Source organism: Bubalus bubalis, chromosome 13 (assembly GCF_019923935.1).
Source record: "Bubalus bubalis isolate 160015118507 breed Murrah chromosome 13, NDDB_SH_1, whole genome shotgun sequence".
Lineage (NCBI taxonomy): Eukaryota > Metazoa > Chordata > Mammalia > Artiodactyla > Bovidae > Bubalus > Bubalus bubalis.
In genome coordinates this window covers 8,049,400-8,076,746 of record NC_059169.1, presented here as the reverse complement: position 1 = coordinate 8,076,746, position 27,347 = coordinate 8,049,400, and the positions used below count along the sequence as shown (strand labels likewise).

At 42.4% G+C, this 27,347-nt stretch overlaps 2 protein-coding genes across 6 annotated transcripts in view; both read left to right on the top strand.

Moving 5' to 3' along the window:
• LOC102389249 (basic immunoglobulin-like variable motif-containing protein) overlaps positions 1-3,535 on the top strand; it is a 62,625-nt gene extending 59,090 nt beyond the window's left edge. For both annotated transcript variants that reach the window (XM_025262601.3, XM_006042233.4), the window contains 2 exons: positions 836-920; positions 2,584-3,535. In XM_025262601.3, the coding sequence (XP_025118386.3) occupies positions 836-920; positions 2,584-3,177 (679 nt within the window). In that variant the 3' untranslated portion in view covers positions 3,178-3,535. The remainder of the gene's footprint in view (positions 1-835; positions 921-2,583) is intronic.
• Positions 3,536-8,775: 5,240 nt separating this feature from the next.
• On the top strand, positions 8,776-25,598 carry LOC102415483 (protein-lysine methyltransferase METTL21E). 4 transcript variants are annotated; one of them, XM_006042227.3, is made up of 5 exons: positions 8,776-9,224; positions 10,206-10,285; positions 19,969-20,135; positions 21,307-21,424; positions 24,446-25,598. In XM_006042227.3, the coding sequence occupies exons 1-5, from the start codon at positions 9,178-9,180 to the stop codon at positions 24,904-24,906; spliced, it is 873 nt and encodes a 290-aa protein (XP_006042289.1). In that variant the 5' UTR covers positions 8,776-9,177; the 3' UTR covers positions 24,907-25,598. The 4 variants fall into 4 exon arrangements, with proteins under 4 accessions (XP_006042289.1, XP_025118384.1, XP_044783024.1 ...); XM_025262599.2 differs by lacking the exon at positions 8,776-9,224 and adding an exon at positions 9,303-9,491; XM_044927089.1 differs by lacking the exon at positions 8,776-9,224 and adding an exon at positions 9,535-9,690.
• Positions 25,599-27,347: the final 1,749 nt, after the last annotated feature.

The window sequence follows — 27,347 nt, the reverse complement described above, 5'->3', positions numbered from 1 at the left end:
CATCTTCTGAAACTAAAGCTCTATACCTATTAAACACGAGCCCCCCCGTCAACCTCCCGACCCTGGCCACCGCCATCTGCTTTCTGTTTCTGTGGCTTTGACCACTCCATGTATGTTCATCATGTAAGTTACACTGTACTGTATAGATCTCCTCGTGACTGGCTCATTTCACTTAGCATAATATCCTCAAGGTTCATCTAACTGTAGCATGTGGCAGACTCTCCTCCTTTTTTAAGGCTGAATACTGTTCCGTTGTATGTAATATCACATTCTGTTTATCCATTCATCTGTCGACGGACACTTGGGTCTCTTCCACATTTTAGTTATTGTGAATCATCTCTTTAGTTTTAAGGAGGATCTTTATTTGAGATAAATAGTGATAAGCAATCATATTTAAGTGTTTATTCTGAAAGAATAGAAAAGATGATTAGGTTTGTTCTTTTTATTACTGTTCTTTTCTTCATATTTAAATAATCACCTGGATAGATATTTTAAAGTTTGCAGTAGTATTAATCTAACTACATCTTTTTCTCTCAAAGAAATATATATATGATATCATAAATTTGTTTTTATCCTAGATTAGCCTTTTTTTCACAGTCACTAGTCTTGGGTGTCCTAAAATGAGAGTTGGATATCTTTTATCTTAGAGAATATTTATAAGAACATACTGCCATTGTGTTGGAGTAATTTGTTATCTTCTTTTACCATTTTAATCTTTATAAATATGAAAATCTTTGGAGATATGGGAAGTGGAGTCAAGGGTGGGTTTTTTGGACCTTTTTACTTATCACTTGTAAATATCTTTAAAAACAGTATAAGTCTTAACTGCCTGCATATTTTGTCAGCGGTATTTTGGCTGGAACAGGACGAAGACAGATGAATCTCTGTTTCCTGTATTAAAGCAACTGAATGTCCATCAGGTAATTGTGACAGCCCTTTTCCTAAGCTCAGGATAGTGAATAAAGTTAGGAAGGCTGTGATGGCCAGCTGTTAAAGACCTGTTACTTTTACTTTGTGGGGCTTCTCTGGTGGCTCAGACAGTAAGGAACCTGCCTGCAATGCAGGAGACCTGGGTTCGATTCCTAGGTCAGGAAGATCCCCTGGTGAGGAGAATGGCTACCCATTCCAGCATTCTTAACCTGGAGAATTCCATGGACAGAGGAGCCTGGCAGGCTACAGTCCATGGGGTCGCAAAGAGTCAGACATGACAAAGCAACTGTAAAAAGAGGCCTCTGTATGGCCCTCAGTTCCCTTGGGTAGGTAACAGCATCTTGTTTTATCCATGAGTGTGTTCCTGCCCACACAGGAACCTCCTCTCACCCCAGAGACAGCCCACAAAATGTACATACAGGTAAATCATTCTGCAGAATTCAGGCCAAATCCTGCAAGATACATGTTCAGATTAAATCCTTTCAGTTAGGTCGGGTTAACCTTGAAAAAAAGAAAAGGCAAAGCTGAAGTAGACTACCTTTCCAGAAAGTTTCGTGGTGTTTGGCGACTTTCTGTGCTGGACGCCTTGTATGCCCACCAACAAGAAAGCTAGTTGGCTTAGTAACTGATTACTGCTTAATTTCAGATAAATTTTGTTGTAATACTGTTCTCCCTTTTCATTGTAGAAGTTAATATAAGTTTATTTCTCCGAAATTAGAAAGTGAAAAAAATGAATTAAAATTACTCGTTGTTTGCTTCCTCCAACATAGAGGTTAACATTTAGGTCTGTTTTCTCTTATTTTTCCCCTCCTTCCCACATATATTTGTTACCAGACATAATTGCAATTTGATATAAATAATCCCCCCATTCACTGGTTAGGGTAAGTTTTTGTGTGTGTGTGTGTTTTGTATAGCTTTTATGTTAAATGACCAGATTACATCATTTCATCAAAGAGATTTAACCGAATTGGTTCACTTCCCATAGTGGACCTTGAATTTTCAGGTTTTGTATGTAATGCTGTGATGGACATCAGGCAAATAACTTGTCTCAAACAACTATTTTTAAGGAATGACTTCCTGAAAGTGGAGTTTTAGAACAAAAGTCAAGAATATTTCTTACGACTCCTAATCTGTAATACTGTGAAGTTGCTTCCTAAAGGTATCGTGATGACAGTGTTTTTAAAAGGAAAGAGTAGATTTAGAAACAGACTCCATGATACCGTGTTGCTATAAAAGAAGATGATTTTGTCCCTGAAAAATATTTAACTCTCTTTGAATGCTGATGAAGGGATTTCTTACTTGATATGTGGGCAGAAGGATTAGTTGACAGAGGTGGCGCTTTCAAGTATGATGTTGAAAGTAGAATTTACTGCCAGCATTCATTTGGGAGAGATGGACTTGTTGTTTTTGCATTCTCTTCCCTTTTAAAAAAAATTTATTTATTTTTAATTGGAGGATAATTGCTTTACAATGTTATGTTAGGTTTTTGCCATACATCAACGTGGATCAGCCATAGGCTTACCCTTTTGAAAAAGGATGAATTAGTATTTTCTGAAAGAGTCATCCAATGCCACTAATAATAAGGTGGAATTCTTTGATTTGCTTTGTAAAATTTACTTCCTTGTCTGATCGATTATTATTTCATTTTTTTAGACACAGCTCCGAATTGATTCTTTCTTTAGATTAGCCCAACAGGAGAAACAGGAGGCTAAGGGTATTAAGAGCCAAAGACTTAACAGAGCTGTGACATGTATGCTGAGAAAAGAAAGAGAAGAAGCAGCCAGTGAAGTAGAAGCAGCTTCTGTTGCCATGGAGAAAGAGTCTGAGTTCCTTGATGAGGCGAAAGGAAAAACCCAGAAGAGAGGCACAGCAAATAGATGGAAAGAGCCATCCAGCCCGAAAAGAAAGAGGCTTTCGGGTTCTAAAGGAGGGAACGAAAGTGGAGGGTTTTTGGGGGAGGCCTACCTCTCGCAGTCATCCGAGGCCTCTTCAAGTGAGGATGCGGAGTACTTCCCTGTGATGGGCGTGCGAAGGGCGAAAGCACCCGAGGGGTCCAGAGCCCGCTTGTCAGCTGCACAGAGCGCAGCACAGCCTGCTTCCCGGAGGGACGGCGGGACCACCACGAGCAGCTCCAGCGACGACGACGATGGGGGGAGGGCGAAGCCCGTCCTGGTGACTGCCAGGCCTGTGTTTGGGAAGAAAAAGGGGAGGCGCAGAAGCACGAGAGGAAGGAAGTGGAAAACCTAGCCCATGCAGCCTCTGTGATTGGGCACAGCTTAACGTTTTGTGATGAATTTGTTGTGGGGAAATAATAAAATTCACAGTATTTGCATAGTCTTTGTTGTGTGGCTTTTAAAAATATGCACGTTAAGCTGGACAATTACTTATTTTCTTTAATATGTTGTTACCGTTTTCTAGTGTTTTCCACTTCATTGAATATTTCTTTGTATACAGGCCTCATCTGTTCATGTTTCTAGTATTATGCAGTGTCGATGCTTTCTAACATCAGAAAGGGAAAAGGGGTTTCTGTTGATCAGTACTTACTCTCAGTGTACGTTCCCTCTAACTTTCCAACCTAGATGAGAATAAAATATATTTATCTTTATATCCATTTCATTTCTGTAAGCATTATGTATGTGCATGCATGCTAAGTCGCCTCCGTCATGCCTGACTCTTTGCGACCCTGGACCGTAGCCCAGGCTCCCCCATGCATGGGATTCTTCAGGCAAGAATACTAGAGTGGGTTGCCACGCCCTCCTCCAGAGGATCTTCCCCACCCAGGGATGGAAGCTGCGTGTCTTATGTCTCTTGCATTGGGAGGTGGGTTCTTTACCACTACCACCACCTGGAAACCCCTTACATAAGTATTTTCATGTTTATATTTGCACTCATGTATGTTTGCATTCCAGTGCAGCTTCTCAGATACTTGAGTCCATAGCTGCTGCATTTCTTTGCTCATTAGTTCTTTCTTCCTAATTTGAAATTCATCTTCTGCTTTAGCCTTCTCTAAAAGCTTTCTTCTAAAGTCAACACTGACTTCCACATAAACAAAATAAAATCTTTTCTTTTGTGTGTGATTTTTTAAAATTTATTTATTTTTATTAAAGGATAATTGCTTTACAGAATTTTGTTGTTTTCTGTAAAACGTCAACATGAATAAGCCATATACATATATCTTCTCCCTTTTGAACCTCCCTCCCATCTCCCCCTCACCCCCATCCCACCCCTCTAGGTTGATACAGAGCCCCTGTTTGAGTTTCCTGAGCCATACAGCAAATTCCCATTGCCTATCTATTTTACAAATGGTAATGTAAATTTCCATGTTACTCTTTCCATACATCTCACCCACTCCTCCCCCTCTCCCCATGGCCATAAGTCTATTCTCTATGTCTCTTTCTCCACTGTTGTCCTGTAAGTAAATTATTCAGTATCATTTTTCTAGATTCCAAAATAAAATCTTTCCTTAATGCTTCTTTTCTCTGGAGATATTTAAAATAGAACAGTTTTGAGGAAGGGTTGGGAAGAGAGACATTAACTTTTTCATGTTATTCTCTAATTTCTCCAAGCTACTTAAAATTGAGAGTTTTCTGCATATGTGTTTGTAGGTAGAATAGCAGTAGTTTTGCTAAAATGTAATTTTGTTGCCTTGATAACTTATATTTGTCCTGTACTGCAGTAGCTGCTGGAGAAGGCAATGGCACCCCACTCCAGTCCTCTTGTCTGGCAAATCTCATGGACGGAGGAGCCTGGTGGGCTGCAGTCCATGGGGTCGCTAGGAGTCGGACACGACTGAGCGACTTCACTTTCACTTTTCACTTTCATGCATTGGAGAAGACAATGGCAACCCACCCCAGTGTTCTTGCCTGGAGAATCCCAGGGACGGAGGAGCCTGGTGGGCTGCCGTCTCTGGGGTTGCACAGAGTCGGACACGACTGAAGCGACTTAGCAGCAGCAGCAGCAGCAGCTGGAGTGAAGGCTAAGCTGCTGTAACCAAGACATGTTCCTATACCATGTGAACCACTGTTTCCCTGGTGGCTCAGATGGTAAAAGAACCCACCTGCAATGCAGGAGACCCAGGTTCGATCCCTGGGTCGGGAAGATTCCCTGGAGAAGGAAATTGCAACCCACTCAAGTACTCTTGCCTGGAGAATCCCACGGACTGAGGAGCCTGCTGGGCTACTCAAGAGTTGGACACAACTGAGCGACAAACACTTGTACTTTCAAGTAAGCTGAAACGCCAGCTCTTCTCAGCAGTCAGGCCAGCCTGGGCTGGTGAGGCAGGTGAGCACCTTGAGGACATGCAGGGTCCAGGTTCAGCCATCCCTTCGGTACTGTGCTGCTTCAGATGTCTATGCTGGTCATGGCTGTATCTGCAGTTGAACCTCCTCAAAGAGGAAAGAACCATAGTCCTGGGTGAGCAGGATGTCTTATGTTAAAAGTTAACTAGAAAAATCACTTCCCGTTCCCATCCTGTTGAACTGAACTGACCGTATTCTTCAGTGTATACTCGACATACTCAGAAACGTAATCTCTACCTGGACTGTGTATCCAGAAGGAGGAAAAATGGATATTCAGAGCTATTAGTTCAGTTCAGTCGCTTAGTCGTGTCTGACTCTTTGCGACCCCATGAATTGAAGCACGCCAGGCCTGCCTGTCCACCAACTCCCGGAGTTCACCCAAATTCATGTCCATCGAGTCGGTGATGCCATCCAGCCATCTCATCCTCTGCCGTCCCCTTCTCCTCCTGCCCCTAATCCCTCCCAGCATCAGAGTCTTTTCCAACGAGTCAACTCTTCGTATGAGGTGGCCAAAGTACTGGAGTTTCAGCTTCAGCATCAGTCCTTCCAATGAACACCCAGGACTGGTCTCCTTTAGGATGGAGTGGTTGGATCTCCTTACAGTCCAAGGGACTCTCAAGGGTCTTGGAACTCCAACACCACAGTTCAAAAGCATCAATTCTTTGGCATTCAGCTTTCTTCACAGTCCAACTCTCACATCCATACATGACCACTGGAAAAACCATGGCCTTGACTAGATGGACCTTTGTTGGTAAAGTAATGTCTCCGCTTTTTAATACGCTATCTAGGTTGGTCATAACTTTCCTTCCAAGGAGTAAGTGTCTTTTAATTTCATGGCTGCAATCACCATCTGCAGTGATTTTGGAGCCCCCCCAAAATAAAGTCTGACACTGTTTCCACTGTTTCCCCATCTATTTCCCATGAAGTGATGGGACCAGATGCCATTATGTTAGTTTTCTGAATGTTAAGCTTTAAGCCAACTTTTTCACTCTTCTCTTCCACTTTGATCAAGAGACTCTTTAGTTCCTCTTCACTTTCTGCCATTAGTAGATGACTTAAATATGTTTGCAAAAAGCCTGTTTACTCAGTCCATATGCTAATTAAGATGTGTGCATGCTCAGTTTGTACTTGACTCTTTGTGACCCCAGGCTCCTCTGTCCATGGGATTCTCCTGGCAAGAATACTGGAGTGGGTTGCCATTTCCTTCTCCAGGGGATCTTCCTGACCCAGGGACTGAACCCATGTCTCCTGCGTCTCCTGTATTGGCAGGCAGATTCTTCACTACTGAGCCCCTGGGAAGCTCTGTACCAATAAAGGTAGACGTCTGGGGGAAAAAAAGACAAAAAATAAAACCCAAACACCATTATTATCTTATGCCATAAGTACAGTATTTACAGGACAATTTGAGATTATATCCTTTTTTCCCTCTAAACCCTGTGACCAAGGTAGATCCTTTATAAGGGAAGAAACAAGTTTCAAGATGTTATTATAACTGTCTTTACCAAATTCACCCATCTAATAGGAAAACATTGTGACCTGAACCCAAATCTTCTAATTCAGAATTCAGGGTGCTCTTTTACCTATAAAAAAAGGTTACACATTTAAGACAAACAGCAGCATAGCAAATTTATCATTTTTCAAAGCAAGTTGGGATACCTGTAACTTATTTAGCATGGTGACCATCCTATACTTTTCCTGTAAATTTGTATTTCAACTTATCTTTTCTTTAGCTTTCTCTACATTTGCTGTTAAACCTGCTATAGAGCTTTTTATTTCATTTATTCTATTTGATTCATTTTTATAGGTTTAGGTTCTCTGGTGTAATTCTTTTCATCTGTTTTTTGTAATATCTTAATCACAGTTACTTTGAAGTCTGTATCAAACAATCCTGGTTATCTAGGTTACCTGTGGGTTTGTTGTCTGTTTCTTGGTATGACTAGTAAACTTTGAGTGAATGCTGGACATTATGTATAAAAAATTGTAGATGTTGTGAGTCCTCCTCTGGAGAGGTTTCCAGAAGGTATTCTGGCAGGAAGCAGAGGGGAAGGTCACCTTACTTTAACCAGGACTGAGTGGATTCAGAGCTGGTTTGCACTTTGTCAGACTCCATATCCTAGTTTTCCTCCATCCCTAAAAAGTAGTTTTCCACAGGTACCAAGTGGGATATTTCTTCTTTTGAATTTTGTTCTGTTTTTAGCCACTTTATGCTTGGAAAGTTAGCCTCTTGCCCTAAACATCTTCCTAAGCAAATAATTGAGTAAAAAGTCAGTGCTGTGTTGCTATAAGCTACTTAGAGCTGGAGGCAGAAGTCTCTCTGTACTTCTTTTTTCCCAAAACAGTTCAATATAACCAAAATAATCATTGTCATCATGTCTCTTCAGATGATTTAGACATTCTGCCTGTCTAAACTGAGGTTCCTTGATCTTTTAAATAACTTGTGGGGATGGAGCATTACTCAGCCATAAAAAGGAACACACCTGAGTCGGTTCTAATGAGGTGGATGAACCTAGAGCCTATTACACAGAGTGAAGTATGTCAGAAAGAGAAATATAAATATTATGTACTAACATATGTATGGAATCTAGATGATACTGATGCATTTATTTGCAAGGCAGCAATGGAGAAACAGACATAGAGAACAGACTTATGGACACGGAGAGAGGGGAGGAGAGGGTGAGATGTATGGAGAGAGTAACGTGGAAACTCACATTACCATCTGTAAAATAGCCAACAGGAATTTGCTGTATGTCTCAGGGAACTCAGGTGCTCTGTATCAACCTAGGGTGGGATGGGGCGGGAGATGGGAGGGAGGGGACATATGTACACCTATGGCTGATTCATGTTGATGTCTGATAGAAAACAACAAAATTCTGTAAAGTAATTATCCTTCAATTAAAAAATAAACTAAAAAATAACTTGTGGGGAAAGACAGGTGGTTTTTTATTCACCGAATAATTCTTCCTTCTTGTTTTAAAAAGATCCAAAAAGAAAAGAGCGTGTCCTCTGCCCAGGATTAACTGCCTGTGGATAATTGTTTTCCTCATTTAAGATTTTGCAGTTTCCAGAATGTTTTTTTGTCTATCATATTCATCTCATAGATATTATGTGCCTTTTATATCTCTATTTTACAGATGAGGAAGCCAAGAAACATGCTAAGTCAGTGCCTAAAATCACAGGCCAATTATTGACAGGAGTGATTAAAATCAGGCTCCCAGACCACTAGTCCTGTCCTATCCACTGTTGTGAGCTCCATCCATCATCATATGTGAAGTATTTCTTAGAGGCTGTACCCGCACTCCTAAGTTTAACTTTACAATATTGCTGGGTTTCATTACCTGTTAATAACTTCTTATTCAGGCTATTTCCAGCAGTCGCGGGAGTTAAAACACACTCTGAGTTGCAACCCTACATGCACGTGAGAAGGTGTACAGGCTACAGATACCCTCCGCCTGCCTCTTCACTCCCCGTAGGAAGGAACTGCGGTAACCTAATCCCTGCGGTCAGAGCTCTGCAGCACACGCTCTCCCAAACCTTCTGGGGCAGTTGTCTGAGGCTAAAAATGGCCTTCGTACCCAGACAAGGTGACACGGAAAGCATGTGGCCTCCGTTTCACAGGACGTCAGAGCTGGGGACGCTTAACTAACTCTTGGCATCCAAGTGAAAAGTTATCACTTGGCCCGAGTCGCCTTCACTCATTTGCAGGAGGAGTTGAAACCTTCCCGCTGGCTCTCGCTCTGGGCACGAGACGCCCGCATGGAATGTGCCTACTTACTTTCTCCGACCCCTTATTTACGGGCGTCCCAGCCTCGCTGCTGAATCTCAGAGGCTGTGCAGACGCAGCTGTCAGGCTTAGACCCGCTGCCAGCAAGTACAGTAGTCAACTGCCGAGCTTGGGCGCTCGCCTTTCGGGCACCATCAGAGGGTCTCAGCAGCAAAGACCAAGTTGTGGATGATCCTTTTTAACCTTCTAGAAACTCAGCTAACTCGTGTACATAGGTATGTCCAGACTTCACGTTTAATAAATGTTGACCTGCCGGCGGACAGGTGTTGTAAAGACCGTGTCCCTTTAATGGAAGAGAAACTAAATTGGGAACAAACCGGGTGACCACTTTCGCTATTGTTCAGCCCTGTGACCTCAGAGGCGTAATATAACCTTTGATTTTCCTCCTTTGTAAACTGTAAGGAAAACAATCTGCCTCCTAATTTACTGAGGCATAGTTTAAAGAAAGATGTGGTGGCGGTGACATGTGTTTTAGGAGCCGGGTAGGAAAGGGGTGAATGTTAATTCATGGTAGTACAGTGATTATTAAAGGATTCAAAAACTGATGCTTAAAATATCAAATCGTTGTTTTCCAAAGTTGGAACTACAACTTACTTAAGCTCATTCATTCACAAGATATGCTTTGTTTGAGAGGCATACAAAGCTTGAATTCCTTTCCTTTTAAATATCTTTGCTGAGATGGTATGGTTTTTTTTTTTTTTTTTTAAGAAGAAGCTACTCAAAAAAGAAAGTGTTTGGTGGTTGGGCTATTTGACCTTGGGTACAGGCTGATGACCATGGGTGACAGCATCTTTGCATCTGTTGCTATGTAGGGAGGTTTGTTTTGGATTAATGCTATGGTGTTCACTACACTGAGTGGAACCGTTTCTCTCCCAATGTTTTAATCACCTCTTAAGTTTTAGGATTGCTCTCTGACTAGTTAGTAGGAAGATGATGGCTTTCTTTGTGATAGCTGATGTGGCTCTGGTGAAGAATGTGTTTTCTTCTTCCAAGAACTTCTAAAATTTCTGACTCTGAATTTTAGTTGGTACTAGATAGATTGTGTTTTAATGGTCTTTTTAAAAATCATAATTTCTTAATAAGATATTTTAATATAATTTTCTCTACTGTATTTGGTGTTAAATTTTATTCGGTAACTATGAGAGCACATTTTGAATTAATTATTACCATTTGATATCTTAATGTTATTTGTCTAGTTTTCAAGAAATGATCAAGAAAGCATCGATATATCGCCATCCATTAGCTAATCACTTAATGGATCCAGAAGTTCAAAAAGGTAAATTATTTTTTATTTCTTTATGTAATTTGACCAATTCTAAGAAGACAAAGCAACTAACAGTGTACATGCCAACCTTTACGGTGTTCAATGATGTCCTAAAGACAGCTGGGGCATTTTATCAATTGCATATACACCTGTGTTTGTGTTTGCTAACCTGTAACTATCTCTAACAATGTTTATTGTCTCCTGCTATACTTGATGATACGTTAGAGATAATTCTGACAGGTAATAAATCAAGTATATAGACTTGCTAGGTATTAATAGAGTTTTTTTTTTTTAATCTGCAAAAGTGGAATAAAAATTTTCCCCAGATGCTACATGTTAAATACATGATTGTGATTTCTTAGTTATTTCTTTTCAGATAGGAAGATTGCAAGAGAGATAAAAATAGTCTTATGGTTTTTACAATTGCTTCCATGAAAGTTGATTTTAGACTATAAAATTTGTCTAGCCTGTGTGTATGGTCCCTCTGATGTATTAATTAGAGGCAAACACAGTGTAATTTGACCTCTTTTGACCTCTTGTGGTAAGGAGAATTTAAGGTCAAATTCCACTACCAGTGGAGTTATTTGGATTTGAGCCACTGTTTTTTTTAATATCATCCTAAATATCAAGAATGACTTTTCATAGACTATGTAATATATAACTGTTCCCATTGCCTTGAGATAAAAAGTGCAGATAGGGACTTCCCTGGTGGTCCAGTGCTAAGACTCCACACTATCAATGCAGGGCCCCAGGTTCGATCCCTGGTCAGGGAACTAGATCCCACATGCTGCCACTAGATTCCACATGCCGCAGCTAGAAGCTCCTGCCCGTTGCAACTAAAGACCCTGCATGCTGCAATGGAAATCGAAGATCCTACATGCAGCAACTAAGACCCAGTGCAGTCAAAAATAAATAAAAATTAAAATGTGCAGACATACGCTCTTGACATAGACTAGAAGAATTATTACCATATTTTTGTAGAACAGTTGTACAAACTTAATTGTCTAGATTTCTTTCTCTCTCTGTTTTATCTACACACTTTGGATATTTTCTAACGACTGTAGTCCTGTTTTTTTTGCCTCCCTTTTTTAGGCGTACCAGGTGGCCTCTGCCTGGGTGAGCATCATTAGGCCAAGAGAGCTGGGTGTATGCCCAGTGTTGGCAGCCTACATGGCTTAAACGTGAATGGTTTAACTGTAGTAATTTTTGCAAATCTAAACACTTAAAGTCATAATCACTGTAGAGAATCCAACCATTTAGATGATTTGAATGAAGATGCGATTTCTCTGCAGTTTAGGAATAAAATCTCATCACTATCATTACCATTAGTACAAAGCCTGGTTTCCACTGTGCATATGGTAATTTGGCGAATTACAGAAGATATGGAAGAAGTTCAAGGTAAGGTGCAGACAGAACCAGTATGAAAGTATTTTACAACGTGAACAAACACAGCCCATAATAATCATCCACGTAGCCGACTGAAGCTTTCAAAATACATTCACAGGCGTGGTGCTGAGGCGATTAAGAGTGTGCCGATGGGGCAGAGTCACATGGCATTTTGTTGGAAAAGCTTTCAGGAACCAGTAGAACACTCAGTTCTCAAGTACTGAAGGGTATTGGCCCTTTCCGATCTACCTCTTTTGTACTTGGTTATCTTGTGCTTGGAAAGGATGGAGCAAGCCCATAGCCCAGTGCTTCTAACTCAACACTGGCCTGAAGATCCAAGAATTATAGGGTAACACTTGTTATGCACAAAGTTAGGACTATAGTGAATGCTGAAAATTCCTCTGTCTTTGGTTTCTAAGGAGACGTGGTTTCGATCCCTGGGTCAGGAAAATCCCCCAGAGAAAGAAATGGTAACCAACTCCAGTATTCTTGCCTGGGAAATCCCACGGACAGAGGAGCCTGGTGAACTGCAGTCCTTGCGGTCACAAGGGTCAGACATGACTTAGTGACTGAACAACAACGAACAGTGTCTAACACTGCATTATAATCTAAACCGTCTAAAACCACATCCAGGTCAACTGTGCCAAATCTCAGGTTGCCTACCCTTGTCAACAGCTGCTCTCCAGCTGTTAGCACAAGTAGCCACATGCTATAAAGGCTGCTCTCAGGGTGCGCAGCCTTGGATCAGGTCCATCCTAACCCAAGGCTCTGTGATGCCTGCTCACAGTGACTCCCAAACCTGGCCATCCAGCTGCCTGCCTGATGTCCTCTGTTCTGCCTTGCTTTGGTTTGGTCCCTTCAAGAGGTGGATGCCAGCATGGGACTAAACATGCCTGAGATTTACAGGGGGAGATGTTTGCGAAGAAACATCCCAGGTGGCGCTGGTGGTAAAGAATCCCACCTGCTAAGGCAGGAGACACAGGAGATGTGGGTTCATTCCCCAGGTTGGAAAGATCCCCTGGAGAAGGAAATGGCCACCCACTCCAGTATTCTTGCTTCGAGAATCCCACCGACAGAGGAGCCTGGCTGGCTATAGTCATGGGGTGGCAAAGAGTTGGACACGGCTGAGCACAGTTCCCATCATAAGCAATACTGCCTTAATATAGGAAGAAGAAATTTTGAGTAATTCTATTGCTGTTTAAGAAACATACCAAACTGTAGTCTGAGTTAACATTAATATGCTAATTGGAGTACCAGAGTACACAAAGTTACTAATGGGAGAATCATCTATCAACACATTTTACGTGTTTAAAAAGTAATCTGGATAAATATCTGCTAGATAAGACTAATCAGTGTTTCACATATTGAATAATAACCCTTAAACACGGTAATCTGCCTCAGATATCTTCAAAACTCGGTTGAATGTCAAGTTTGAACATCACTTGTTGCCCTCCAGGGAGGAGTCTACCACTGCCTCGGGAGCCCACAAAGTCACCCGTGGCTCCTAGACCCAAGGCTTGCTGCCTCACTGCAGACTCGTGCGTCTTTTGTCTAGATGATTACGGCTTCTGATTCGCTTCTAAGTAGCCTCCGCTGCTACCACCAGAAGGAAATTCTCAAATATCAAATTCGACGGGGTCAGTTCTTGTCCTCATGATAGTCATTGCTCCTGCTCACCCTGTAGAAGAAAGGTCAGCACTGCCCTCGGGTCATCCCCGCCCGCCTCTTCCGGCTTGTTTTCCATACCAGCCTGTACACCAGCTCGCGGTCCTCCCGGTTCGCCAAGCCTGCCTCCATGCCCCGGCGGGGGCTGCGTCTATCTCTCCTGACCTCCCGTCCTCCCTTCCCTGCCTGGCAGCCCTCATCTTCCCTCTGCCGCAACTCAGATGTCTCCTCCTGAGAATGCTTCTCCTGATTCAGCCAAGCGGTGGGGCTTCCCATTGCTCGTCTGAAGTATTTCTTTTATCCCACGTTGGTACTATTCCAGCAGCCAGCTCTGAGTACAACTAAATTTGGTTCTTTTTTATTTTTTAACCCCTGACTTGCAACCTGAGCAGTCTCAGTAAAAAGTGAATTTTATTTCTTTGGCAAATGTATTGGTAGTTATCATTTGAGCCACTTAATGAAAGTTACAGCCTCTTGTATAACACAGGGAGCTCAGCCCGGTGCTCTGTGATGACCCAGCTGGGTGGGATGTAGGGTGGGAGGGAGGCTCAAGAGGGAGGGGACATATATGTGTATATACACACGTGTGTGCTAAGGTACTCAGTTGTGTCCGACTCTTTGTGACCCTATGAACTGCAGCCCGCCAGGCTCCTCTGTCCATGGGACTCTCCAGGCAAGAATACTGGAGTGGGTTGCCATTCTCTTCTCCAGGGGATCTTCCCGACCCAGGGATTGAACCCACGTCTCTTAGGTCTCTTGCATTGGCAGGAGGGTTCCTTACCACTAGCGCCACCTGGGAAGCCCCCCCACCCACCACACACACACACACACACATACATATAAAGGTTTACATACACACACACACACACACACACACATATACTTACAGCCGATTCACGTTGTTGTACAGCAGAAACTGACACAGCATTGTAAAGCAATTATCCTCCAATTAAAAAATACATTCTGGCAAAAAAATTATAGCCTCTATATATTCTTGAAACTAAGCAGACATCCAGACAAAAAAAAAAAATTTGTGAAAACAGCATAAGGGAATCAGGTTTAACATAAGGGCCTGAGAACTTGACATTGCTGAGCCTTTCAGAATTCTAGTTTTCAGGTTTGCCTGTGACCATTCACTAATCTGAAAATATCTTTAACATCTTTAAAAAAAACTCTCTAGGTATTTCTAAGAAGCACATGACATTCATCTTTGAACAGAAGATTCTATTGAATGACAGTCTCTTTCATTTAGTTGAAGGGTTTTTACTTTAAATTTTGCTGACAGGTCTTCATGACAGCCCTCAAATGGAAGCTTAAATTCACTTGTCATAGCTGTTAAAGAATTTTTTTTCCCATGTATTTCTGTGATCTGACCCTTCCATCTATTACTGTTGTTATTGACTTTAAAAGTATAAAAGAGAAGAATGCAGACAGAACCTGCGTTTTTGAAGGCTTGTTGCAATCCAGCCTTGAAAGTCAATTCACTGTTGGATTTTCCTCTTAAGAAAATCATCATTGTAACGTGGCAGAATCTTGCTAATTTTTACTTTGTAATTGAAATCACTTTAGTTCTCCAGAGGACAAGAGCACCTGGTAGATTTTATTCACAATCAGCAAAGATTTAATAGCAGGAAAATGGTGTTAAGCCTTTATAGTATCAAAAGCATTAAGACAGATAAGCCTAAAATTGCAACATAATTGTTATGGTTTCTTGATTGTGTTTTATTTACAGTTTGTTTTAATATTTGTTTCAATATTAAATTCATTAATAATAATACTCTAAGATTAAGGTAGATAGCTTTATCTACAGATATAGCACTTCCCTGTGGGCTCAGATGGTAAGGAATCTGCCTGCAATGCAGGAGACCTGGGTTCAATTCCTGTATTGGGAAGATCCCCTGGAGAAGGAAATGGCAACCCACTCCACTATTCTTGCCTGGAGAATCCCATGGACAGAGTAGCCTGCTGGTCTACAGTCCATGGAGTTGCAAAGAGTTGGATGCGACTGAGCGACTAACACACACAGGTATAGATATCAGAAGTTTTCTACTTTTCATGTAGGGAAGCCAAAATTCCACATATTGCATAACATTTCCTGGTTTTAGTTATTTGTCCTGGGGCTGAGTGCTAGATTACAAGGAAGGAATACGTGTAGAATTTTGTTCTTTGGAAGTGTAAATTAGAATTCCATTGTATGATAAGACTATTAACTTTTGGAGAAAAGTGCTCTTCACATCTTTCCTAAAAACCAAAGAATATCCACTAATTCATTGACCTTCTCAAGATTCAGTCCCATAATCAACAAATAGCCAAACATACTCTTTGGGAACCTGTTCTTTGCGTATTATGTTTGGAGCATAGATTTCCCCCTTTTGTTACAACAAGGCAATGTTAGGGACGCCCTGTAAAAGTGCAGCTTTTCCGTTAGATTGCTGCCCAGTGGCTCTTGTCATCAACCTTGAAATGGGTGGTGATATTGCTAAAACACTGAGTGCGTGCTAGTCCATGCTAAACTGATTCAGTCTTATCCGACTCTGCAACCCTATGGACTGTAGCCCACCAGGCTCCTCTGTCCATGGAATTCTCCAGGCAAGAACACTGGAGTGGGTTGCCATTTCCTTCTCCAGTGGATCTTCCCCACCCAGAGATAGAACCTGTGTCTCTTATGTCTCCTGCATTGGCAGGTAGGTTCTTTACCACTAGTGCCACTTGGGAATCTCCTGTCTTTAAATTTAAATAAATAATTGTTCTTAAATTATTAGCCCTGGGGGTTCCCTGGTGGTCCAGTGTTTAAGGCTTGGTGATTTCACTGCCACGGGCTGGGTTCAATCCCTTGTCAGGAAACTAAAACCCTGCAAGTCTAGAGGTGAGGCCAAAAAAAATTTTTTTTAACCTCAAAATCTTTAATGCTAAAAAACAGTAAAGTTTTTTTTTTTTTTAATTTATTTGGCTAGGCCAGGTCCAAGTTGCTGCTTGTGGGATCTAGCTCCCTGATCAGGGATCGAACCCAGGCTAGGGATCGAACTCCTGCACTGGGAGCCCAGAATCTGGACCACTGGACCACCAGGGAAGTCCCTCAAGTTTTAAGCTGGATGTAATTGTGTGTGTGTATTTGCTCTTAAAATCCCATGTATTACATCTGGACAAATAATTTTAAGTACCCAAATTCAGTATATTTTGATTTCCTGCTATCAATTAAGGAATATTTTTTATGAGTGTCCCTTTCTATGGAATGACTGATATTCATATAGTCTTTAAATTCAAAGGAGAATACTAATATAAAACACTGTCAGTTAAATTTTCTTCAGCCTGACAGTGTTTGCTATAGGATATGTGATCAGCATAGGTGCATAACTAATTTCTAATGACCTTGTATAATGATAGAATTGTGTTCTTTTAGGGTGTATGTGCAATTAATCCCTGGGTAAAGGATCTGCCTGCAATGCAGGAGACCCAGGAGTCTCGGGTTCGATCCCTGGGTTGGGAAGATCCCCTGGAGAGGAAATGGCAACCCACTCCAGTATTTCTGCCTGGGAAATCCCATGGACAGAGAAGCCTGGCGGGCTACATATAGTTCATGGGTCACAAAGGGTCTGACACGACTGAACAACTAAACCACCACCACCACCACCACAACATGCGATTAATAGTGGTTGTTGTTTCATGAAATTCTTTGGAAATTTCATGAAATTCCAATCTCTTGGAAGATCCTTTAATTTGGGGGGTGTAAGTCATTTTAAAAATTACATAATATATTTACATATATATTTTAAATCTCAGTTCCTTATAGAAGTAAAAATGTCATTCTTGAAAAAAAAGTGACTAGCTCTATTTATTTACATTTGTTATTACACTGTAGTTGTTAGGACAGCAGCACTGATCTGGCACCTAAGCTTTCTTTTAGGAAAGCGCAAAGTCAGAGATGTCAGTGTGGTAGCGGTAAATACTCACTGGCAAAGTTTTTATATCAAAGACTGGAATCTTAGCAGGTGCTCCTGGGATTTCGTGTGCTCTGAGGTCTATTAATCCCCGATACCTTAGGTGACTTGTCAAAGAAGTGCTCCATTTATAAGGAGTTCGCAAGGAGGCCCAAGCAGGCACATTCAACTAAAGGTCAAGGAAGCAATTAAAGTTCTCAGCTTTCCCCTAAAGAACTTTCGTAGCCCTCTGCTGTCCCCCCAGCCTCCCATCTTAGCAAGGCAAGTGAATCTAGCAAAATGAAAGTTAAAGTTCAAAGGCAACGTTATTACCAATATTACTGGCTTCCTGGAGCCCTTCCTGAATGTGAGAGCCTGCTGTTGTTTCAGGAGAAATACAGTGAAATATGTTAGAAGAGGTGTCTCTTGCTTAGGACTCTCCATTTTTCACCAGTTTGTTTTCTCTGCATCTCTGCCAAGGTCAATGTGAGTGCTGGTGGAGGGGGTTGCGGGGGTGGCCCCCTACTGTGGAATGCGGTGAGGTTAGAGTCCTTCGGAGAGTGCTTGGTTCTGTCTGGGTCTGTTCAGGGATCACAGAATTTAGGACAGGAAATCATCTTGGCTCAAGTTCCTGCTGGATTGTGGCCCCTGAGGGAATCTTCCAACAGGGACAAACTTCATCTCCTTCTTGCCACTGTGCTCCCAGAATGCTACGGAATGATGTTACTGGAGCTCACAGGACAGAGTTTGGCAACTATTGGGTGGTTCAGAAAGTTTGTTCTAGTTTTTCAATAAGATGTTATGGAAAAACCTTTTGGCCAACTCAGTACGTCTTCTCTTAGGACTCAAGAACTCAGGGCAGCCTCTCTCTCACCCCTGTTTTTGCCTCAATGCATGGAGAAGCTGCAAAATCTCCTGGGGCCTTGAGTCCAGAATTTTTAAGACTGGTGCCAAACTCCTCATTTTTTTTTTTAAACCTTTGCATGTTCCCCTTTCCTAAAATTTTGGGACTTGCTTTAATGATAAAAGTTTGCTCGTTTTTGAGGGAAACTGCTTCCTTACTTTTAGGAAGAATAGATTTAAAAATTGCTGGTGTCAGATTTTGGTTTAGAGTTAGGGAGAATTGTGAATCATCAAATTTTCTAATTGCAGAATGGGCTGCTTGTGAAGGAACAACTTCACCCTCAATGGAAATATTCAAAGAGGCTGAACAAGCTGGGCATGTTGTTCATCCCCAGAGGAACTTGAGTTTCCTGGATGAGGTGCAAGCTGAGACCAGGAGGCAGCCGCGGTGTTTTCCATCTGACGTTCAAGGATCGGATGACATTTGACTTTGGAGTGTCATATCTGTTTTGAAAGTATGAATGATGGCAAGGTTGGAAAGTGTGAAGGTTTTAACTTTCGAGATTTGGGAAATAAATTTCCCAAGAGAAACTTGTCTTCTTCTATGAAGACCAGAATGAGAAGTTTTTGTACTTCCTCCAAATTTCTAGGAAATGTTTTTCTTTTCTGTTTGTTTACTTTCTTGTTTTTGGGTCTCAGGGCAGAGGTGTGAGCGAGCCATACCCTTCATGTCATAGTACATGCGCACCATCTCAGCAAGACCCCCCTGTTGTATGTGTATCTGTCTGTATCTTGTTTCATTCATCCTTTTTACCCATTTCATACTTCCTTTCCTTTTCCAGCTTCTTCCTGGCAACCTTTCTAGTGTGTTTGATGTAGGTCTTTGACAAATATTTTCACACATATCCACTTAAGGACTTGTGTAAAAATTTAGAAGAGGGAGCAGGATTGTTGGCTTGTAGGGTATTTATATATAAATTAACAAAATACCATAAGATTGCTCTCCAGAAAGCAACATTTTGTATTCTTATCAGTGAAACTTATCTGATATTGTCAATGTTAAGATGTCATGAGTTGCCCCCAAGCAATAATATAAAAATAAGTAATAATAATATAATACAAGTGTAATTGATGGATGGTATCACATGTCTTTTGCTTGGATTAAGGCAGGTCACAAAGGATCTGCTACATTGAAATAACTGGAATTGCACTGTGAAGCTAATATGAATAGTAGAAATCTTAGATTCTGTCGTCAGTCTTTCTTTTGTTCTAGATGAATAGATTGTAGCCTTTATTTATTTATTTTTTTTGGTTGCTAGCCTTTAAACTATGTTGTTTTTTTAAAAAGTCTTTCAATTGTTTATTTCACATAGCGTTGCAGAAAGGACTAGCAGTTGACTTCAACCTCAGTAAAAATCAGAAAGATGTTGTCCCAGTGTGTGAAATGTCAGCTTCTGTTAAGAGCTGTTTTCAAATAGTTTTACCTTACTACCATTATGTTGCAGCTGACGTCAATGACTGGTCAGAAGCAACTTAGAGCAAGTGGAAATGCTGCATTTCCAGTAGATTCTTCTCCTTTGCCATGGTTTTACTGCTGCAGCCACAACCACTGCCTTTTTCTTGAGAGCTTGTTCGGAGGTTCTAGCAGGGGAGCGCAGCTACTCCTATACCCTTGACCGAAGACCGGTCCTCCTCTATCGGGGATGGTCGTTCTCTTCGACCGAGCGCGCAGCTTCGGGAGGGACGCACATGGAGCGGTGTGGGAGGAAGGGGACACCCGCCTAGCCAGCCAGATCAGCCGAATCAACCCTGGCGATCAATGGGGTGACAGATGTCGCAACCAGATCACCCTCACATCCCACTGCCTTTTTCTTTTCCTTTCAGAGAGCGGAGAAGACGATGCTGACAGGACAGTGGTTGCAGAGATCATGCGGAGATGTTTCGTTCCAGCGTTTGTAACGACCATCCCCTGGGAAGGGTTTCATTTCGCTGGTCATGAGATCCGGATCAATGAAGCCACGGATTGTTACGGCGCTGTTGTTTGGCCATCGGTATAATTTAAATTATTTTTCATCCAATTTCGTCTATTATTATATACCATTTGGAAGGAGAAGAGAGGTTCCATAGTTCTATTTTGTGACCTCAAGCAACAGTAAAATTTAGAAATCAAGAAATTGGGAAAATGCTTCCACCAATTCTATTTCTGACTTGTAGGGTTAATAAAGACTGTTGTTTACACATTCAGTTTTTGGTTACTATGGGTCAGAAAAGTTTAGAATTGTACACATTTTTATTTCCCATTTAACTGGGCTTTATTTGAGTTAAACGATTAAAATGAAATCTGTATCAGTCTCAACATGCAGAATATTCTAAAAGGCCACACTCATTTATCAATTGTCCTACGAAGGCTGCAGCCCCCTCTACTGTCTGCCCCAATCTTGAACATATATTTCTTTAAAATGACTCTTATTATTAGAAAGTGAAACTGAAGTTGCTCAGTCGTGTCCGACTTTTTGCGACCCTGTGTACTGTAGCCTACCAGGCTCCTCCATCCATGGGATTCTCCAGTCAAGAACACTGGAGTGGGTTACCATTTCCTTCTCCAGGGGATCTTCCCAAACCACGGATCAAACCCGAGTCTCCTGAATTGCAGGCAGACGCTTTACCCTCTGAGCCACCAGGGAAGCCCTATTAGAAGTTGCTTCCTTTAAAGATAATCAAGCCTAAGTAACTGAACTCTATATTCTTAGTTCTCTTCTCTCCCCAACAATCCCCAAAGACTTTTTCTATCCTAAATGTTGAACCTATTGGAGAATGTACTTCTGTGGATAATTTTCTATAGAGAGATGTGTATATACACACACATACACTTATATGTGTGGATGCCTGCTCAGTTGCTCAGTTGTGTCTGACTGTTTGCGACCCTGGGGACTGTAGCCCGCCAGGCTTCTCTGTCCATGGGATTTCCCAGGCAAGAATACTGGAGTGAGTTGCCATTTCCTCCTACAAGGGATCTTCCCAATCCAGGGATCGAACCCACATCTCCTATGTCTCCTGCATTGGCAGGCAGATTCTTTACCACCGTGCCACCTGGGAAGCCCACTCTCACATGTGCTCATATATGTATTATAGCATTGTTGGGGTATTTGTCTAATAGAGTTTAATATTGCTTTCTGTGATTACTTACTAAGTACTGTTTTTTCTTTTTTTGCATTTTCATAGGCCCTTGTTCTGTGCTATTTTCTGGAAACTAACGTAAAGCAGTATAACCTGGTCGACAAAAATGTGATTGAAATTGGAGCTGGAACAGGGCTTGTCTCCATTGTGGCGAGTTTACTTGGTAAGTGGCTGCTTTAGATCAAGTGGGATCAGAGAATCCAATGATCTGATAGCATTAGTTGCTTTTGGTATCCATTTACTATGCCTGGAGAATTCCATGGACTGTATAGTCCATGAGGTCGCAAAGAGTTGGACACGACTGAGCAACTTTCACTTTCATTTTACTATAACCTGGGCCTATTTTTTTAATATATATATATAAATGATAGTTTATTTTGAAATTCTCCTCCTGATAGAAAGTTGGTCCCAGTTTCTCATAAGTGAGTCTTTTTACATATTTTTTTTTTGTACATATATTCCCCCCCACCCCCCCACCCCCACCCCCACCCCTGTTTTTTTTTTCCTGGGCTTGTTTGCCTTCTTATTCCTGATATTAAGGAATATCTTTTAGTTTTTTCCTATTTTTATTTATTTATTTCTAGTTTTATTCTGAAAATTTTATGTATTTTCAATTGAAGGGTAATTGCTTTACAATACTGTGCTGGTTTCTGCTCTTCATCAACATGAATCAGGGCCTGTTTTCAACCCCTTCATGCTTTGAATGGGCTTCATTAAGAAATTTAAAGATGTTAAAGTCACCTAACTGGTTTCTTTCCGAATTTTCTGGGAAGCTGTATTAGTTCTTCTCCTGGGGTGTAGGTCACAAGCGCATTCTAGCCGGCATGTTTATCCTGGCATTCTGGCTGCTGGAGGACATGGGAAATATGAGGCATAGGCAGAGCTGACTGCTGCGGACTCTCTCTTCTTTATTTAAATTTCAGCCCCATTTCAACGTCCGCATATACTTGGTATATTCCTTTTGGATTCTGAAGTCATTTTCTTTTATGAAAAAGCACCTGTTAGAATAGAGAAAGAGTGTTAGAAGTCTCGTCTGCTTCTCAGTTTAGGCACATGTCCTTGAATTTATTTTCTCAGTTATTTCCATTCTTCTTTTGCGATCGCTTGTTCTTTCACCAGCATCTTCTTTTCCAACTAAATGTGCGATGGTCTCTACGTGTGTCTGAGCCTGCTTCAATCTTTTTTGTTGTTGTTATCTATTTCACAACCTTAATTTATCTGCCTTCTCTGATGTGTGAAGCCCAAATCCGTCTTGATTTCCTTGATCTTCAGAAGTGCACACCTGCCACTCTAAAATCTTGAGGGGAGTTCAAGATTTAGCAGTTCACAACTTTCTAAAACACTGGAGAAATATAGGACCCATGAAACCCTCCCCAAATATTTTATTTTTATAAATTGCTCTGTCTTGACATTGCTTTGAAAGTCACCATCCCACTTAGTATGGCTAGTGTCAGAGGTCCTCTTGGATTTATACCTGAAAGCTTCCTCATCTGAGAGCAGAATTTGTGTTTGGGGAAGTTGTCCATTCATTAAAAAGAATCAGTCCCTTTGGTCTGCTTGTATGACTTGACACAAGCATCAGAAGAGGGAAGCTTTGTTTGGTCAGTGGTGGTGTTTACCTCTAGACACGAAGCTCTTCATAGTCAGCCCCAGTGCCTCAGTTCAGTCGCTCAGTCGTGTCCGACTCTTTGCAACACCATGGACTGCAGCACGCCAGGCTTCCCTGTCCATCACCAACTCCTGGAGTTTACTCAAACCCCATGTTCATTGAGTTGGTGACACCATCCAACCATCTCATCCTCTTTCAACCCCTTCAGATAGTTTATATTCCTATGGGTGAAGGGCAGTGGCGGGAGGAGTCATTCCTTATCCTGAGATTTTAAAAAGATTTGTTGAACTTGATAGACCTCCCACCCTATACACACACACTAGAATGCAGAGATTTTTATCTCTGTGATTCTACCAATGAAATGTTTATTTCCCTCCCGTTTTAATAGTTTCCAGAAATAGAGTCAATAGCCAGAGAAATTTGCCATCATGGGTGAGAAATGGGTTCTAAACTGGTCTGGGGTGAACTGGATTCCCCTCCAGATCTATTCTCTCGTCCCTTACCCGGGTCTGTCCTTGTCTGATGTAGATTTCAGACAATTCTAGACTTATTTACACATTATTTTCAGGTTCTCCTACTGCCTAAAGTTCATGTTAGGGGACAGACTTTATTGAGTTTTGGTGTACAATTTTCTCCTGAAAATGACTGCCAGTATTCAGTTTTAACTATAGGTTTCTTTATATGTTTTCATCTGAGCATTCTGTCCTGTGTGTATGACCTTTGGCTGCATGAGCTGTCTGTGCAGGTTGTGTGTGCACGCGTGCTCAGTCACTCAGTCTTTGTGACCCCATGGACTGCTGCCTGCCTGGCCCCTCTGTCCATGAGATTTCCCAGGCAAGAATACTGGAGTGGGCTGCCATTTCCTCCTCCAGGGGATCTTCCTGACCCAGGAATGGGATCTACGTCTCCTGCATTGGCAGGTGGATTCTTTATCTGCTGAGCCACCTGGGAAGCCCCAAATGCAGGTTGTAAGAGTCAGGCTTATAATGGGGTCAAGCTGAAACCATGGGCATGGACCTGGGTGTCATGATACTTTCAATGTAGTGACACTGAGAAGTCGTCTCTCCTGCTTCCACTTCTCACACTTAAGCACTTCCTGGTCAATGATGGGGTGCTCAGTGTTACGTACACTCATTTGGTCTCACATGACTGGAGCTCAGGTTTCTTTTAGGGAAGATCCTGTTCATCTTTCAACAGTGACATCTGATTGTTCCAATCCAATGAGGATACCAAAAATCTTTGAATTTCCCTTCCTTTTGATGTTTTAAGTAGATAAATAGAAAATAACAGCAAGAATAACAAAACAAAACTGACCAAAAAAAGAAAAAAAACCCAGGAGACCAGAAAAGTGCAACAGATGTAAAAGCATCAATACCTGGAGAACCTAATTGTGTGTAAGGGGAGGCGCGAGGCTACCTTAGCATCCATTCTGAAGGCATCTCCCTCTTGTGTGTACTGTGTCTTTGACGTGGGGCTAGCCTTCGTGCCGAATTGCAAAGTGCACGGTGGCTCACAAACCGATGGCTTCACCTCATCCCATGAAGGTTTCTCTCCCTGCTGTCCTTTGTCTCCCAGGCGCACACGTGACTGCCACAGATTTACCCGAGTTACTTGGAAACCTGCAGTATAATATTTCTCGAAACACCAAAATGAAAGCTAAGCATCTGCCTCAGGTCAAAGAGCTCTCCTGGGGTGTAGCTCTAGAAAAGAACTTCCCCAGGGCTTCCATCAACTTTGACTACATCCTGGCGGCCGACGTCGTCTATGCTCATCCATTTCTCGAAGAACTCCTCGTTACCTTCGACCATCTGTGCAAAGAAACCACCGTCATCCTCTGGGTCATGAAATTCAGGCTGGAGAAGGAAAATAAATTTGTGGATAGATTTGAGCAGTTGTTTGACCTGGAGGAGATTTCTAGTTTCCCTAGCCTGAATATTAAGTTGTATAAAGCGATGAAGAAAAATCAGAAGAGTGCATGTTATTCTCAAAGGAGGATGTGGAAAGCGAAGCCAATTTCTGGTAGATTATTGCTTTAGCAAAGACCTAGATAATCTGATGTAGCACTGACTTTCCCAAGGGGAAACACACACACACACACACACACACACACACGCGCGTGCGCGCGCGTGTGCGCCTCACCCCAGGCAGCGATGTTCCCAGATGTAGCATGTGGATCTAGAGAACTGCACAGCCATTGTGTGCTAATTGATTAGGACAAGGGCTGCTTTCCTTATCTTTCTATAGCACCATCTTTAATTACTATCATCTTAATACATGGTGCAGTCATTGTTAAGGTATAACTGTTGAACAATGGTTTTTAATGAACAATGGTTTTTAATAATGGTGTCTCTCACATAAGCTTACGTGATTCTCTCTTTAGAAATAAAGAAATGGACTCTAGTGAGCTCACAAATAAATCAGAAAAGGTGAACATAGGGTGTGATGGTCAGTGTGAAATTACTGTGGCTTTGTTAGTGCCAGCTTACAGGTGGTCTTTCTTCTCTGCTCGGCAAGGTGGGTCTCCAACACAACCCCTGAAATCAATCAAGCTGGTGGATTTGAGGTTATGGGCAAGGACATTTCACAGTTCACTCCAGTAAATGAAAAATGAATGGAAGAACACATAAAAACAGCTGAAATTTTGGGGGGAGTTATTGTTTTATTTTTAAGCCAAGTACAGATACTCTGTATCACAAGAACAGAAATAAATATAAAAGTTTGAGTTGAAGATACACATGAAAAGATTTCAGTCTCTAATCTCAAATAACCAGACATATGGCTGTTATTAACATTTAAAGCTTTTCTGATGAACATACAGAGACCTAGATATTTGAAATCCTATGTGCTTTCTTCCCACCCCCCACCCCCTGCCAGGTCCTTAGAGATTAGAATAAAGTCTGAAGTAATTAAAGTCAGTGCAAGAAGAGCAAAATCTTAGGGTTTTGTACCACGTAACAAGACTAGTGGTTGTAACCCTTCTGGGTTCTCAGTGATGTTTGCTGGGCTAGCTCTGTGCCCTGGGAATGCTATCGTCCAGCCCTTTCTACTTCGCTGGAAGTTCTCAGTCTATTCATGGTTGAGTAGAGCCAAAAAGCCACTTCCTAGGACTCTGACCTCAAGCCAGGATGCAAGTGTACTCCGGGTGGGTTTTTTTGGTATGCGAGGTTCATGGGGTCATCTCTTCAGAATTACCAGGATTTACATGCCCTTTGTTGTTTTCACAGCCTGTTAACATAAAAGAAATCAACTAACTCTCAGGGGCCATTCTAAGAGTCTCTGTGAAATCAGTCTCCCCACCATAAGGGGGCCTAGGCTGCCAGGGGTGTGGTCCCTGCCCCAAAGCCACACAGCTGCAGGGGGGCAGTGCTGGGCACTGGGGCTCAGGGTGGAGTCCAGAACCCCTGAACTTTTTTGGTTGTTGTTTTGTTTGTTTACCATTACTCGGCCTTCATGTATTTAAAAAAGTCATTTTCACACTCTTTTGTAAGTGAAGTAATTTCTTCCAAGTGAAATCAACAGGCAGACAGGTAAGCAATGCATGCACGTGTTTAAGGTGATACTTAAGCAGCGCTGGAAGGAGGTGAAGGGACAGCTGTGCCAAGACCTTCGTGCAGGAGCTCACCGGTCCTCAGGAGGAAACACCAAACCAAGGCCAGTGAGCTTGGAGCGGGCTGAACTGGGGAGACCAGGAAGATCGGGGATCGGAGACGCTGGCAGGGCTGGGTCGTGTGGGACCTTCGTGGCAGGCTGGGGTCTCGGGAGGCAGGCCTGGAGGTGGTGTAAAGGGGGAAGGTCACTTTTCAGGATGGGATGAAGACGTGTGGAAGGAGCAGAAGGAAGCAGGGCAGTGGCAGAGGTCAAGCTGCTGTGCAGGCCCAGCCGTTCCCCCCACTCCCTGGGGCCTCTGGACCTGGTGACTGTCCCTAGATGTAGGTGGCCCTGGAGGCTGTGGTTTGGGGAGGTGACAGCAGGGTTAGGTGATGCTGGAGGGCCCAGGGCATTGCCAGCCCAGGCCCTCTGCCAGCAGCGCTGCTGTGAGGTGATGAGTCGCTGTGAGAGGTGGGGGAGCACGTCAGGGTGGCTACCACCTCAAGGCCACTGTGGAAGCTGGGCTTCTCCTCCAGGCAAGTGGAGGATCGGGGGATAGTTTGGAGAAGAGTGAAACAGTCAACCCTCCGTGTAAGGACCACTCTGGTTGATCACTAGTGTGAGTGATCACTGGAAACTAGAGTTTCTAGATCACTGAGTAGGACACAGGGGCCAGCAGGAAGGCATCAGGGTCCCTGGGCAAGAGGGTGGCCGCCTGCTCACAGCGGGGACTGTGCCCAGAGGTAGCGAGAGGGGTCGTTTCTGGAGGAGTCTGGAGAGAATCCTCCTGCAATGCGGGAGACACAGGTTCGATCCCTGGGTTGGGAAGATTCCCCCAGAGGAGGATGTGGCCCCCCAACTCCAGCATTCTTGCCTGGAGAATCCCATG

Excerpts from the sequence above, each read along its gene's own strand:
- LOC102415483 (XM_006042227.3), top strand. The coding sequence starts at position 9,178 with ATGATCCTTTTTAACCTTCTAGAAACTCAGCTAACTCGTGTACATAG. Across the intron at positions 10,286-19,968 it reads GGATCCAGAAGTTCAAAAAG|AGAGCGGAGAAGACGATGCT; the intron begins GTAAATTATTTT and ends TTTTCCTTTCAG. Across the intron at positions 21,425-24,445 it reads CATTGTGGCGAGTTTACTTG|GCGCACACGTGACTGCCACA; the intron begins GTAAGTGGCTGC and ends TTTGTCTCCCAG.